The 15,301-nt window shown below is 40.1% G+C and overlaps 1 protein-coding gene across 2 annotated transcripts in view; it reads left to right on the top strand.

Moving 5' to 3' along the window:
- Positions 1-15,301, top strand: part of LOC124408802 — a 223,947-nt gene that overhangs the window by 204,622 nt on the left and 4,024 nt on the right. For both annotated transcript variants that reach the window (XM_046886005.1, XM_046886006.1), the window contains exon 4: positions 4,832-5,193. In XM_046886005.1, coding sequence (XP_046741961.1) covers positions 4,832-5,193 — 362 coding nt within the window. The remainder of the gene's footprint in view (positions 1-4,831; positions 5,194-15,301) is intronic.

Below are 15,301 nucleotides of genomic sequence, written 5' to 3'. Positions count from 1 at the left end.
TTTGCACGGATACTTTCCAAGAATTTTCTCACATAATTTTCGCTGTTGGAGTAAAAAATGGTGATTATGTCAACTCGATCTTCTGCGTTCTATAATTTCACTTGATTTTTATATAACTAGAATGCTATTTTGCCGGTTATCCTTTGCTCATCCTGTTAGTTATTGATTAAATTTAACCGCAAATCTGTGCGAGCAGTGCGGCATCAAATCCAGATCATAGAAAACTCCGTGACAGGCGACAGCGAGGATTGACAGGTTGGAAAATAAAGCGTGTAAAAACGTCGATGCGAATTATACCTACCGAGCAGCAAAAATCTGCGGTTCGCAATCGGCCAGCCACCGAGAGCGTTGGATAAACATCGAATCAACGTACGGCGTATGAAAATATGCTCTTCTTTGAAATTTTAACGAACTAGGTATATATATGACCGAATGCGTGGCTCGCAGTCCCGGCATTCTACCGCACGCTGTAATTCGACACCCTATCGCATATGGGACGGGAGTAGAAATCGGGGTGGTTTTCGAATATGTATAATAACGGGCAGGGGATACAGTCAGGATACAGTCGGGATGCCCAAAAAATCAATTTTTCAAGAATTTTGCTTGAGAAGACTTTTTCATTTATTGAAGTAAAAATTTGTACACATTTTATATTTAACATTTTTTATTTGCAAAAATAATTATTTTGAAAGCTTCTGTATAGCTGATCTTCGGAAGCACCTCTAAAAAATGGAGTCCTGCGGTAAGCAGGATATCTCTAGGCTGAAAAATATAAAATGAAGAAACCAAGAATAATTCGGTAATATAATGTATTATCTTGTAATTGATCGAAGAAATAAGCAAAATAATAATTTTTGACGAAATGACGGCTTCTGAATAAAAAAAGCATCGATTTTAGACAAAAATTTAAGCGTTAAATTGTTTATATAGTGGACAATATTTATCGGTGAGAAAAAACCTTGGATTAATTACTAAAATATATACTGAAAAAGCTTATGTTTAAATTTGAGAATGATCGGTTGAGCCGTTTTCGAGAAATCTTGCTCACTGACTTTAAAAACACAGTTTTGAGAAAAATGCGATTAAAGTTTCAAAAGTACTTTATACGTAGTAGAAAATTTTTGTTTGACAAGAAATTTTCTGAGTGTGTACTTAAATCAGTATATGTACATTACGAAAATGGGATAGATAAGAAAATCAATTTTTTGAAAATTTTAACTGTATATAACACCTTAATTCGCTCAGTGGGTGTACGTAAAATGGATTCGAATCTGAAAATATTCGAATTTACACGTGAAAATTGTGTGTAACTAATCACGCACTTCACAATTTATCCTCGTTTCAAATACAATATACCAAATCAATTATGCAGTACATGTCGAAGTCGAAATCTGCAATGAAAAAACCTTCCTTACTCCGTACCATAACTACGAAAAACGTTCACCCAATTTTCAAGAAATTCTATTGATTTAATACAATTTCTTTTCAGCAATCTCAATCACTCAATCTAGTTCGATGTCGAGATAAAATTTTTTCGGGAAATCGAATTTCTTATCGGATTTGGTTGATATTATGCACGTGAGCTGAACGGACAGCCATAGATTCTTGAGTGCAGTAGTACCTAGATACTCTAGAATATTCGAATGCTAATTAATGACGAATGAAAAAGTACTTTGCCACGTTTACATGCCAATTGACACGTTTGTCGCAAATTCATGTAGGGTAACCGCCCGAAGCGCGAGTCCCTCGAAGAATGAAGTACTGAACAAAAATATGAATATTATTGTACACCCAACTTATTCACGGGTGGTGAAAATATTTCACGCCGCCGCCGCGAGGAGCAATCCTGTGTATATCCTGAACGTACGTAACGCATTCGGTTATTACTGGATTACACCGAAAATCGGATTTCCCCAGATTTTCCAATTACTGCGTCATTCTCGAGCCACCCGCGCCTCGGCGAGCTGATTGGGGTGGGGGGATAAAGCGGATCCGCAACACCGTGTGTGTATGTGTGTGTGTGTGTGTGTGTAGGTTTGTATCTACCCTGCAGAAGCTGCACCTACGTACATGCGATTATTCTTCAACCCCATACCGTCAGGCAGCTGTTGCACATACTCGTACGAACATTTTGGAAAAGGTTTTGTCTGATTATCGGATACATTGAAATTAATGACATGACATACACTTGTGAGCGCTGCAAGTGCATAAAAATTTGCAAATCCTTATTCAATATGTTTCAAGGAATTGACGTATAGAAACAAAATAACAGTTAAGGAGATTCCACATCTTTGCTGAAGAAGCTGATGAATTGGAATTCATGGAAAAGAAAAAACACACTTTGCTGGTTAGTTTCATGAATCTTAAGGAGTTCGTTTGCGACTAAGTTCAATTCAAAACTCGTTGTGCCGCAATCGGCGAAGCTCCTAAGCAGTATTTAAAAAGTTTCATAACTTCGTGAGAAGTTTCTTAAATTTTTTACAATTTTTCTAATGATTCAATGATACTCGTATTACACTGGCTGTGATTGGCCCAAGAATTCTACGACCATTGAAAAAACTGACTAAAAAATGTCAACTCCTTTGATTGGAGTTTGGTTTTCTCTACGTAGAATCAATTGAAAAAACGTAGCTATTCGAAACCAAGAATTTAAGGATGCACGACAATCTCGAGCATTCACAGGAATCGCTTTGAACAGTGCAGTCCATGTATTCAACCACCTACCTATATATTGTATATATATACTCAGGCATATTATGTATAATGTATATAAGATCCTGGCGTAGGCGCGTCCTTCCAAGAAAATACTAGGTACTCTAGGTGGCAGATCGTCATCGGAGTTTAATTAAATCGAAAATCGAAGAGTCATTAATGACAAGTGGCGCCCAATAGCGATGACTCCATGATTTCTATTGACCACGCGATACACGGTGGGGCCTCCTTGACTCGAGCCGGGCCATGGCCGAGCTGCGGGACCCACCGGTCCCATAATGACAGTATAACAGTCACCCGCAAAGGCCATCCGTTGTGTAAGGCACACCGCCTTCTCAATATTATCGATTGGTCAGAAAGAAAAAAGATCTAATGGACCCTTCTCTCTCGTCCGTGTCTGCTCTATGCGCGTGTGATGTGCACAAGAAGGATGTGAATGTCGTGATCGGTGTACCTGAGTATAATACTCGGATCACCGGCATAGCCATTGGTTTCCACAAGCAATATATATACGAGACATTTCGCGCGAACTTGATCAGTTTTGACCTGTGGACATTTAATTTTCACATCTGAAAGGTCCGTCTTTTTCCATGAAAACGTTTTTAGGTTATGGATATTTGAACAGTTTCACAATTTCGATGCTTAAGATTGGCAAGAAATTTAGAAAAATTCTGCTTCAATATCACCAGTTTAACGTATATACTGTAGAGTTGAAAGAATTTGAAAACCAATCTAACAAAAAGAATGGCAAAGTTTGAACATGAATTTCTATAGAAAGCTTTCAATATTCCTAACTCTGTATCGTTATACAATCAACAGTCATCACACAGATATTAAATTTCACAGAATAAATTCTTTATCCGAATTTGTTTACGTTGTTTTTAGAATCAAATCAGCTGTAAAAAATATTCAACAAAAAACGAGACGACACATTTTTTCCCTGTTAAAAATAAAATTGCCAATCGCATAGTGCAAACATAAGAAACCGCAGTCCTTTGTATCTGCGAAGATCAGAGTATTTCATAACGATTATATAACGAATTCATCGTTACATTAAAGTTACGAACTTCAATTTTATCTAGTTGATTGGCTGCAGAAGCAAAAAAAACTGTTCTGCAACGGTTTTCCGTCACAAAAAAAGCAGACTGTCTCCTACGAACTTTTTAGTATCAAAAGTGAATACCTTGAACAGAAATTTTCCGTCGAGTCAAATATTTGTCGCTAAAAAGAAAGATCAAAAGAAGACCAAAAACCCGCGGAAAGCAGAAGACTCCGTTCAATCCATTTGTGGTTGAACTGATTGTAGAATTTCAAACCATGAACATAAAACGCGCATGAGTATATTAGTCGTTGAAACGTCGCCTCGTGCCCTCCGCTCCAATCGCGTCTCGTCTCTTCCTCCAGCTGCGAGTACATCCGCAGATGCTCAGGGTTCTACGAAAACCTCAACGGCACGAGTACAGAATCGATTGACCTCAGCTCTGTCCACGCACCAACTCACCCATCCCCCTATCCATCCAACCAGTCAACCATCCATCCATGCATACGAAAAAAGCTCTCAATTCCATCAACCTCTCCATAAAGCCGCTTCAAAGGTCTAATATCTCGATGCGGGTGCTGCCACCTCGGAGCATCGTTTCAAAACGGTCGTGGAATCGTAAAGACGGAGGCAGGCATCGGGAGCAGCAACAGCAGCACAGCAGCAACGGCCTTTCCTACGAGCAAGGGATATAGTGTGTGCTGGGGAGGGGGAGGAGGGGGGCAGAGTCGTCGAAGGCGTAAGGCCATCGTCGTTGCGGTCCATCGGCAGCAGGTTGATGGATGCTTCTGCCGCTTTGCTGCAGAGGAGCAGCAGCAGCATAGATGCATGGGAACGCGGCTCTCGCTGCGGCGGCGTCGTCGGCGTTTCTCCAGTCCTTCCGGAGCGACAGGCGGGCCGACGGAGGCGGAGGAGGCGGGTGGGGTGAGGAGGGGGTTGCGATAAAAGCGTCGCCCCAGAGGGGAGGATTTGAGGCGACGCGCGGCGAAGGCGTCGGGCCGCCTAGGTGGGGGTGGGAGGCGGCGACGTTGGATGGTCGGTGTGTGTCTAACCTCTCTCTTTTCTCTATGTGTGTTGCAGCGCTCGCGCGACTGTCAAGCGTGCGGGTTGCCGGTGGTGGTGGGGATGTCGCCTCCAGCCCCCTCGCGACCTCCGGTGGTAGGGATGACAACGGCGCCGGAGGGAGGGTAGCGCCGGTACGTGGTGGGGATGACCGGAGCGGCGAACAGGAGGTGGAGAAGTCACGCAGCCCAGAGAGTGTCGAGCCGACGGCCGCGTTTGACGTCGCATCTCTCGTTCTCTATGGTTCGCGCGCGCTACCGATACGACTAAAGATATTGCTCGATCAGTTGCTTAACCAACTACCGCAACAACAAGTTACGCGTCTGCTTGCCGCATTCGGCTGGACCAACGAGGATTACAGTAGAGGATACATACTGCAGGTGAGTCTCCTCTTCTCGTCGCCCCCCTCTCACCACCCTCCTCCCCCGCCCCCCTGGCCCCCCTCCCTCCCTCTTTCTCTCTCGCACTCTCTCGCACTCTCACTCTTTCTCTCTTTCTCTATCTCTGCCCGACGCTCTTACACGCATCAATCATCCGTTGCAGACGATTAATTCTTACCCTGGATGCAAACACGGAGTAATCCGCCTGTCTATAGGCAACTCGCCTTACTCGCCGCGTTCGTCATTTGTCCGATAATGCAGCCTCTTTAGGGCGCGAAACAAATGCCGATCGCCTTGAAGAACGAGAGTTGCCTACACGCAGGCGAACTTCACCCTGACTTTGTTGTATATTGTATATAACCAGGCGCTTTGACGCGCGCTTCTTCTTTTGACGGATCACTCGAGCGTAAACCGATGGGCCAATGTTACCGGTTCTCGCGTCAGAGCAACCGTCCGCTGACTCAACTTTCGAGTAGAAACGGACTTCATAAGCCACATCATCTGGGCGCTCTCTTCTGCTTTATCGCTCCGATTTGACGGACGCGGTGTACCGATCACCTTGCATGCTCTTGCATCTTTCTTTATAGATCTTTGATCAGAAGTGACAGGGGCGCCGGATTTCTCGATTCTTCAAATGCTGCGGATTTTTGTTTCTCGTTTCATCGCGTCGTCGACATAAATGAATAATCGTTAAAGCTGTGCTAAATATCGATACGTATATGTGTATATTGCGCGTGTATATACGCGTTGCGTTTACTAAACTCTCTTTTTGAACATAAATAATACGACAGCGAGTACCTACGTGCGGCGTAGAAAAGGAAAAGTGAGATAAAGATGAAAAAGTCAAAAAAGTGTGTCGCAATACTAGCGCGCTACGGATGTATAAACGAGAGGGAAATATTTAAACAAACAACCCTTACAACAAACAGATAAACGGAGTGAATCATAAAAAGAGGTAATTAAAAAGTGAACAAAAAAACTCGTGAGCATAAAAAAATTAACGAACAAACCAAACGAAACAGGGATGATAACAAATTTTTTAAAACAACTATTTACGTGTAAAACATTTGGTGGATTTGACAGTTGGTTTCGTGATAAGTGTGATGAAAATGCAAATCTATAATACAAGAATTCGAAAATTGAAGAAAAGTAACGCTGAGTGAATCGTGGAAAACAACAACTGCGAGTATTATAAATATACGCATGACAAAATACAACGAGAATAAAACAAGTTTGACCGACGTATTTATGCAATATAACGTTATAGATACAACGCATGAGCGATGAAAAATTCTTGCTTCCTCCTCGAAGCGATATCGAAGGACTGGGATAAAGACTTTCGTGACATTCGTGCGTGTGTGTGCTTTTGTGCTTCCACTCCAGGTCATGTATGTGCCTATGTGTTTAAACAATTTATAATAATCTCTTACCGATCGAGGAATTATTGTGGATCACGCAAGTCGAATGTATCAAGGCTTGCACAGTTATGTATGGATCAAGGAATCGCTTTCGAACCGTGCTTTAATCGCGCGATACCTATTATCAGAGAAAAGTCAGAGAATTTTATTGAAAATCTCGAACCTAGAACGCAGTATGTATAATTATTGACAGTTTTCTTTTTTTATTCTTAAACGAATCTCGCCCGACGCGCGTTTATCAGACAGATTCGTCGTCTATAACAACCCAATTAACATTATTTTAGACATAATTGAGATAATTGTTTTTCTGCGAATTCAAAAAATAATCGGATCAACGAATGCATGAAAAAATTTGAAACTCTACTCCGGAACGAATCATATCTAGTTCATATAACATACCTACGCGGGTATAATCACAGCTACGTCAATTGATACGGTATCGAACGATACTCGACTGGCATTGAAATGTGAAATGTGAAATGGATAATGATCGACCACCCTAAGCGCGTAAAAAATAGCCGACATTGCTGCCCCCTCGTGCCGAGAGATGATAAAATAACAGAGAATCGCCCCGCCGTTTAGGCACCGAGTCTAACGAGTCTTCACGCGTCTTCCAATCCGCGAGGTGCGTGACAAAAAACTGGAAAAGGAACGACGAGGAGCAGCGAAGAAGGAGGGGGGATGATGGTCGTGTTGTTCGTTCATCGTTCGTAATTAACTGCTCGTTATGCACCGACCCGACTATAAAGACCACGGATCGTGAAATGAGAGAAAAAGAAGCGCGGACGAAGGACCGCCGATTGCGTAGCTTTGGTTGGTCGAATCAAAATCGTTCTGCGATCAATCGGTGAGCCTGAAACTAGTAAATGGGTAATCCGTGATGTATCGATCACACGCGATCATGACTCGTGGATTGATATTTTGATGGAAAAATCTGTGTCCTAGCTTGCTCTGATCGAAAGGTTTTACATCTCGAACTTGCCGATCTCACGTTTCTCGCGATGATGCACGACGCGACGCGACGGCTGCAGATCTTAGGAGCTCGAAACGCGATGCGACGCGAATTGGCGGTCTTTCTACTACGACGTGCGTGACGAAATAGTCGTATAAAAGAGATTAGATAATACGAATAGATGAAAGAATTTTGCATTGTTTTTTAATCTCTCGTCACACATCTTAAATTGTAAATTATCGTTCGAGCGGTGATATATAATCAAAGGAACACGTATGTATCCATGATGTGTGTACGAAATTGGTCAGGAAAGAAATTAAGTTGCAATTATATATATATATTTTTTTTCCCCAAGTTTCTTATTTCGTCAAAATTTACGGTTATAATCCTGGCGCTCGAACAGTTAACATTTCATTCGGAAGAAATTATTAATTCTCATTGCCGTCTTTACATCTCCTCGCATGAAACTGAATGACATGGATTATTCGGAGGGTGGCCCATAATTATAGAATGAAAAAGCGCGATCAACAGTTTTTTCATACACTATGTAGCGTAGAGAGTCTAAGTATCTGTAAAAAAATATTTCATATAATATGAAAAAACGATATGCTTCGAAGAAAGCTTGATTTTCACCCAAAGAAGTTCTTATGGTTATGATATCATTATAATTAAGAACTTTTGAGTTATGTTTTAGAGAATATAAATGTGCTAAGAATATTGATTGATTAATTAAGAATTTTAAGTCACGAGGCTTCTGTTTTGCCCATAGATACGGAAAAACGGTTTCAACGATGTTCCAGCTCCGTTTATTTTATAAATATTCGAAAAATATAGACTTGAAATCGAGGAAATCGATCTCACAAGTAATTTCGAGAGATACGGTAAACGTTGATTGCAATGTCAGGAGACCGCTTACAGGCATATATGTATAATTATACCCCGTGACGATGGTTAATGCTAGGATCCTTCACGCGTCTCATTCTCGCCGATACCTATCATAATGCAAAACTGCAATACTCAATTCTCACGATTGAAGATGTACATTCTGAACCAAAAATGCGTTAAGATAAAATGCGAATTAAACAATGTGATTGAAATTAATGAAGTTTAGTTTCATCGATACAAAATCTTCTCAACACTAATTGAAGAATTGATCGATATTCTTGAAGAATTTATTCACTTCGAATCGATTAATCTTAGTCGTAGGTTCAAGTTGAAAATCTTTGTTTCACGTTTATTTATTTTTAACTAGATATTTTTTTTTTCCACGAAGTCATTCGTTCGATACATCGTTTATAGTCTTGCAATAATTAATTAATTCAACGCGATGAGCAACGCTAGTTAAATAAAACTCTGTGGCGTAGCTAGAAAATAAATAAAACTTCAAAACTGGCTGATATAAAAACTTGAATGCAGGATCGGGCCCCGAGGACGCGGACGTCCTGGACCCCGGCCCCCCAGAGGCACCGAATTTGCGGTCGAATCTCCTCTCAGCCTTCTCGTCCTGCACGCCGCGCAGTAAAATCACCGATATTATCAATTTAATATCGACGTTGTACGTGCAAAAGACACACACGTGTATGTACAGCTGGTTGTTAGTATTTTATAAACGATCGCGGCGCGACGAACCTCCGCCTTACGAAATACACGAAAGAAGAGAGAAAAGGACGCGCCACATATGTGGACGATTTAAATTGACGGTGTCACGCGAGCCAAAGGCGAGGTGGGTTTTACGTATTTATAACGTACACGAGAAGACTGTATAAACTTCGTTTAAATGACAATAAGCGGCGGCGGCGGCGGCGGCGGCGGCAGCAGCTCGGACGGAATCTTCCGCTTAAATTACGATCCCCTATTCGGCCAGAAGGGGATCTTATATACTCCTGCAGGTTGATGTTCCAGGAAGCGAGAGGAGACAGCCGCTTTTCTCTTTACTTTTTTTCATTTTTCATCGTCGAGAAAGGTATACGTAATATATTTTTCATTGGTTCAATTTTTATTCTTCTTTCTTTCTTTGTTTTTTTTTTTATCTTTTTATTGATTCCTCTTAAATTTCGTTTACACTTACAGTCGATGTATAGCAACTCGTCGTTGAAAAACTTGATCGCCTCGATTATAATTGTGCACGATGACAAGTTTTTCACGATCTTATTGTTTCTTATTTTATCTTTTCATCTTTTCTTTTAAATTATTCAATGAATATCTTTGACAATCTCTTCTTCACGCAACGCTCGATCGGCAAATTGTATTGATCTCGTAATTACCGATTGTTAGGGAAAAAGTTTTACGATATGTATCTGCATTGATTGCAAGGTTTTACCGATTTTTTAAGCAACGGTCGTGTGTGTTTAGAGTTTTAACATATTTTACAAACGTTCTTATCGCCACGCGGAGAATGTTGTTGAAAAAAAAAAAAGTTACTCTCATAACTAGAAACAAGATTATTGACACATTTATTGCAGTATAAAAATTATGCAGCTAAAAGTAGTTTGCGTCAGATTATAAATTTCACTACTGGTTCTATAATTACGATATCGCGCGACATTGCAAATCTGCTTCCAATTATAAACATGTAATTTCTCAACATAAATCATATACACACCTACTCCGATGTTAATTAAATACGAAATAAACCGAACGACACGTAGCGCATAAATCGTGAACGAATTTTCCATTATTAATTCGAACATATACGAGCCTGCTTATCTTTTTCGCTCGATTTCTGTCTACACTCATAACCCGGTAGAATTGGACGATGTGTGTCACTGTCTCTGCAATACGTGCGCGAGGGACGCCATGGTCGACCATCTTGTTCGTTTAAAAATGAAAAAAAGCAAAAACAGACTCTGGAAAAGAAAGAAAAAAATGTGTTTCGTATGTAAATCGTCGGTTGTTGGGGCGTCGTCCACGGTGGCCCCATGCGGCAGGACCCGGAGGAAAAGGAGAACGAGAAGAAGGATCTGGGAGGACACGCAGGAACCGTGAGGGAGCCTGATGATGTGGGAAAGCCGGTGCCGAGCCACTCCGAATCGTATCAACGCGAAGCTTGGCTTTTTTAAGCGGCCGCCCTGAGGCGGTCGAATTATATTATCATACGGTAATATCAATATTATTGATATTATACATATAGGACGCGATATCCTCCGGGGAACAAGTACGAGAAGAAGAGGATGAAGAGAACAACAAGAAGATGAGAATTAAGAAAGAGAAGAAAAAGCAGAAGAAAATAAGAACAAGCTCAAAACATTTAACTGTTTCACATTAGAACAATATTTTTTTTCCCTCGAACAAGGTTACTACGTCACATTAGTTGTTGTCTTGCAGCTGCAGTGTACTTGCATGCACTTAAGTAATAACCTTGTATGTACTCATTTTAGTTTCTTGGTACAATTTTGTAAAATGATCGTCGAGTAACAGTCGAAAATTACTGCAGGACTCATTTTAATACCACTGCTACCATATTTTTTATTTTTTTTTCGTAGACCTTAGAAGGTCGGATTTAGACCGTCATTTTTAACGAGAGATGCAAAAATCAGGTTTCTGTTTGCTGTAATGTAGAAAAACTTAATTATCTTCGCATTCCCGTATAAGACAATTATTTTGGAAAATACGGTAAAACGAGTGGAATAAATGTGTTTCTTTTTTACATTTTATTCAAGCGAAAAAAAGTTTTAAAAAATTATTACGTACAGAAAATGATCAATTTTTTTTCTCCGTGACTCTTACCTATACGCGTGACATTTTTCTTCCATCGTTCGTCATCTCTTAATTTTTTTCGAGGCCTTAAGTTTTCAAAAAACACATCGCATCGCGCACAATAGAACTATAATAGCGTTATGCAGTCCTTTATCGAAATTTGTGTAATTATTATTTGGCTTGCAAACACAATTGAAACGCTATCCCGTTTCCTTTGCGATCCTGCAAACTGGTATACCACGTAGGTACTACGTATATCCTGGCGCGATTTGAAACTTGATATACAACCAGACCCCATTAACGACGACGAAATTTCAAGTGAAAGAAAAGATCCAGGTATCCTTCACCTGTACGCACCTCAATACGTATGTACCTACCTATATACCTACCTACATATTATAACACGATGCAATCGAAAAGCATACTGCTATCATATCTCCTTATACGATCTTCACGTTTTCTACACACGAATATAAGACAAAACCGTCTGCCGTGAAATTATATTCAGTGTCCAGTCACGGATGGCACCTTCGATTGCATTTTGCTCCTCTTATTTCTTTTCACCGTATCTACACCAGAACTGCTGTTAGTAGCGGGTCAATTTTCTCACCTTTATTCAAGACTTTCAATTCAAGTTTCTTTTTCTTGTGCAACTCTCTTTTTCGTTCTATGCCAAAGCTTCAATCAAGTACCTAAAAGCAATATGTTCTTTGCCCTAGTAGATTTTGATGCGATTTTGTCGTAAATAATTCTCATCTCAGAGTAAAGTGATCTGATCTAACGGTTTATTCTAAGAAACGTCTTACTATTTACCTGTCCAATAGATCTGGATCGATGGACGATGTTCGATTCTTCAAACGTAACCACCGACGAAATTCGTCAGATTTCGCCAGAGATCAGTGAGTCGATTCAAACGACAAGAAAAGCATTTCAAGCCGTCTCTCGGTTTTTACAACGAATTACTAACAGGCGACCTCGTATTTTAGGTTGCTTATTGGGCAGAGGTATCCTGCAGGGTGTTACCGCGGAAATTCCTTCGCGGCGTGAGAGACAGTTGATGGTTTTCTCATTCGATTCGTAAAACCAGCCGCAAGGAAATTGTTTGGTAGATTTGTCGAATGTGTCGACAAAGCGACGCTGCGATGAGAGGAAACACGCGTAACTAGTTGTAACGAATATAACTCATAAAACCATAAGGAGACGTTTTTTGTTTTGAAACAAAACTGAAAGGAAAAAATTGAAAAAAGTGACTAAATAGACGGTTGAAAGTCAAATCAAAGCTGCTTCTCCGCTCATCGCATGACGTCGAGGAGGAGGCGAACGCGTATATATAGTACCTAATAATTACACGAATAACAACAACAATACTTTCGATCGTTTCACGGAAATCTTCGATCGTAATGCCACGACGAGTGACGTAAGCGATCAGGATGTATAGATCACGATAGCTAAACGCGATATGGATAAACGATAATTGTCACATAAAGTAAATTTTATAACGGAATAATAATTCAACTTTTTTGTATATGTATATATAATTATACGTGTATGTGTGTGTGTGTGTGTATCGATAATTCGGAATATTTTATCGATCCTTTTTTCCCTTCTCAATTCTTTCCCTCTTCTTTCATTGTTGCTTCATCTTGTTAGGTATATACCGTTTTATCTTCTTTTTTCGTCCCTCTCTTTTCCTTTCTATCTCCTTCGTTACGGGATACGCGCAAGTGCCGAGGCGATGAGCCCGCGGCGCGTGATCCTGTGTGTGCCGCTGAACAAATATACAGGCTAGAGACGCGAAGACGTCGCGGCGCTGGGCGTCCTGGGTTACGTCGACGGTGGTGCGGCGGCTGGAATGCGTAAATATACAAGAGGAGTGAGAGAGAGAGAGACGGAGAGAGAGAGAGAGAGAGCCGAGCGGCCGCCTAGCTATTCTGTGTATATATACACGCGTCTAATCCAAATTTATAAGGACCCCCGCGTGACTCTGCACTATCTGATTTCTTACACGTCTGCGATATTTATCGATATTTTCAAACCACGCGCTTCTTCGGAATTTAAACTAAATACAAAAAGGGCAGAAAAATTGTACATACATGCGCAGAGAGAGAGAGAGAGAGAGAGAGAGGAGGGAGGGGGATTCATTTAGCGATCATTACTCGAAAAGAAAAAAAAAAAAAAAAAAAAAAAAAAAACGGCGACGACGAAAACTATTGGATATACTGTATGCATGCATGTTATATACATATATCCACATGACATCCACCCGTGCAGCTTTGAGAATTTGGGTTTAATTTTTTTCTGTCTTCCTCTGTTTATTATTAGCGTCTCTTTGAAGTGAGAAAGTAGATGGCGGCTATTAATGGGGAGATCAAGGTCCATTATACGGGATCTTCATTTCGTACGTTTTTCTAACGTAAACGGAGAATTTTGGATTTGTTACATACGCGTGCACTGCCTTGCATCGCCTCGGCTGAGAATTCGACTGACTATGCACTGAATATCGTGACGAATGAAAATTTGTTATAATATTAATCAGCTGTCGATCTTTTGTTTAGTTTATGTTTTTGTTGCAATTTTGCATCTCTTTTTCAAATTGATTTACAGTGGTGTGAAATAATTGGGTTATTGTGGTCTGCATCGAAAGTCTATAGGTATAGATAACTGCCTGATTATATTACGGATAGATGGACTCATTTATTACACATAAACTAAAATCGAAGAGGAAATTTAATTACTGGTAATGGGGTACGAGTATATTTAGAAATTTGAAGCTCATTAGCGGATATAATGATATCGATGCAATCTACATTACTTGGAGAATTCATTTTTGATCAATAATAGTTCAGTAGAAATGTCTTTTACGGAATTACGGTGATTATAGCTATGTTACACAGATTTGAATAAAAATATTGTCAAATTAGCATGTTCGATATTCCTTAATAATAATAATAATAATAATCACTCGCAGGTGCAAAAATTGAAATTATAACGATGATACGTATTTAATTTCGCATTTGCATTCACAATCAACGTCTCTGTAACGAGTTCAAAAATTATGACTGTGAAACTTTTAACACTTGGGATTGAAACGCTTCTGGCCACACACTGATAAAATTATATTTTGTCGTTAAAAGTTTCGTGACCAGATTCTCATGAGATTACATTTTCTTCATCATCTGAATTATACTCCTTGGTCACGGGACAAGCGACAAATAATTTGCGATCTGTAATGTGGTCGAAAGGGCGAGTCTCCGCTTCTGATTCCAGCCCTGGAACGATAATTATCATTTTACCCGATTCCTCCTCGTGGCCATGAATAACGAATACAGGCTCGCCCTCCGTGTGTTTCCTGCTGCACCGTTTACCCTTTACCCTTCCCGCGGGATGGACCTTTTTCCACCGTTTCTAGTCCTCCGGGATTCGATGCTGGTATATAAGCAATTGAATTCACTCCTGCCATGTGTGGCTACGTATCACGGGTCACGGAGAGAGTTACGTCGCGGCTGATTTTACTCGTTTTTTATTCTATTTTTTTCTCGTTCATTCTGTACAATCAGGTACGCGGATTATGATCCAGCAATATGCGAGAATTTTCATTCTCGCAGTCTCCACTTTTATGAAAGTTTTATGTTTTACCCTACAGGCATGCTTTTTTCAATTTTATGGCAATTATAAGTTGCGTAGAATTTTTATTGAGGAAAATCATGGATTTTAAAACCGTAACTATATCCGTGCGCAATATTTACGAAAGACACAATTTCGAATCCACATCATATTTTCTTATTCACGGTTGTTTGAAGCGAATCATAACTTTCCCCTCTATTCCTTCTTACCCTTAGCTTAATATACTTTGAAAAAACGAGCCTTATAATAGGTATCATGCAGAACTTAAACCTTATAAAGTTCACGACTCTTCAATCGCAAAGTTTTCCAACAAAAACCAGACTATTGTTATATTCACGGACGACATTTACCTGGATTAAATATATTTTCATTTTTACTTACTTGAAAGTAAAACATTTAAACCCTATGAAAAAGATGA

The sequence above is a fragment of the Diprion similis genome, chromosome 8, assembly GCF_021155765.1.
Source record: "Diprion similis isolate iyDipSimi1 chromosome 8, iyDipSimi1.1, whole genome shotgun sequence".
Lineage (NCBI taxonomy): Eukaryota > Metazoa > Arthropoda > Insecta > Hymenoptera > Diprionidae > Diprion > Diprion similis.
The sequence above is the reverse complement of the archived record's forward strand: the minus strand, read 5'-3'. Positions and strand labels throughout refer to the sequence as shown.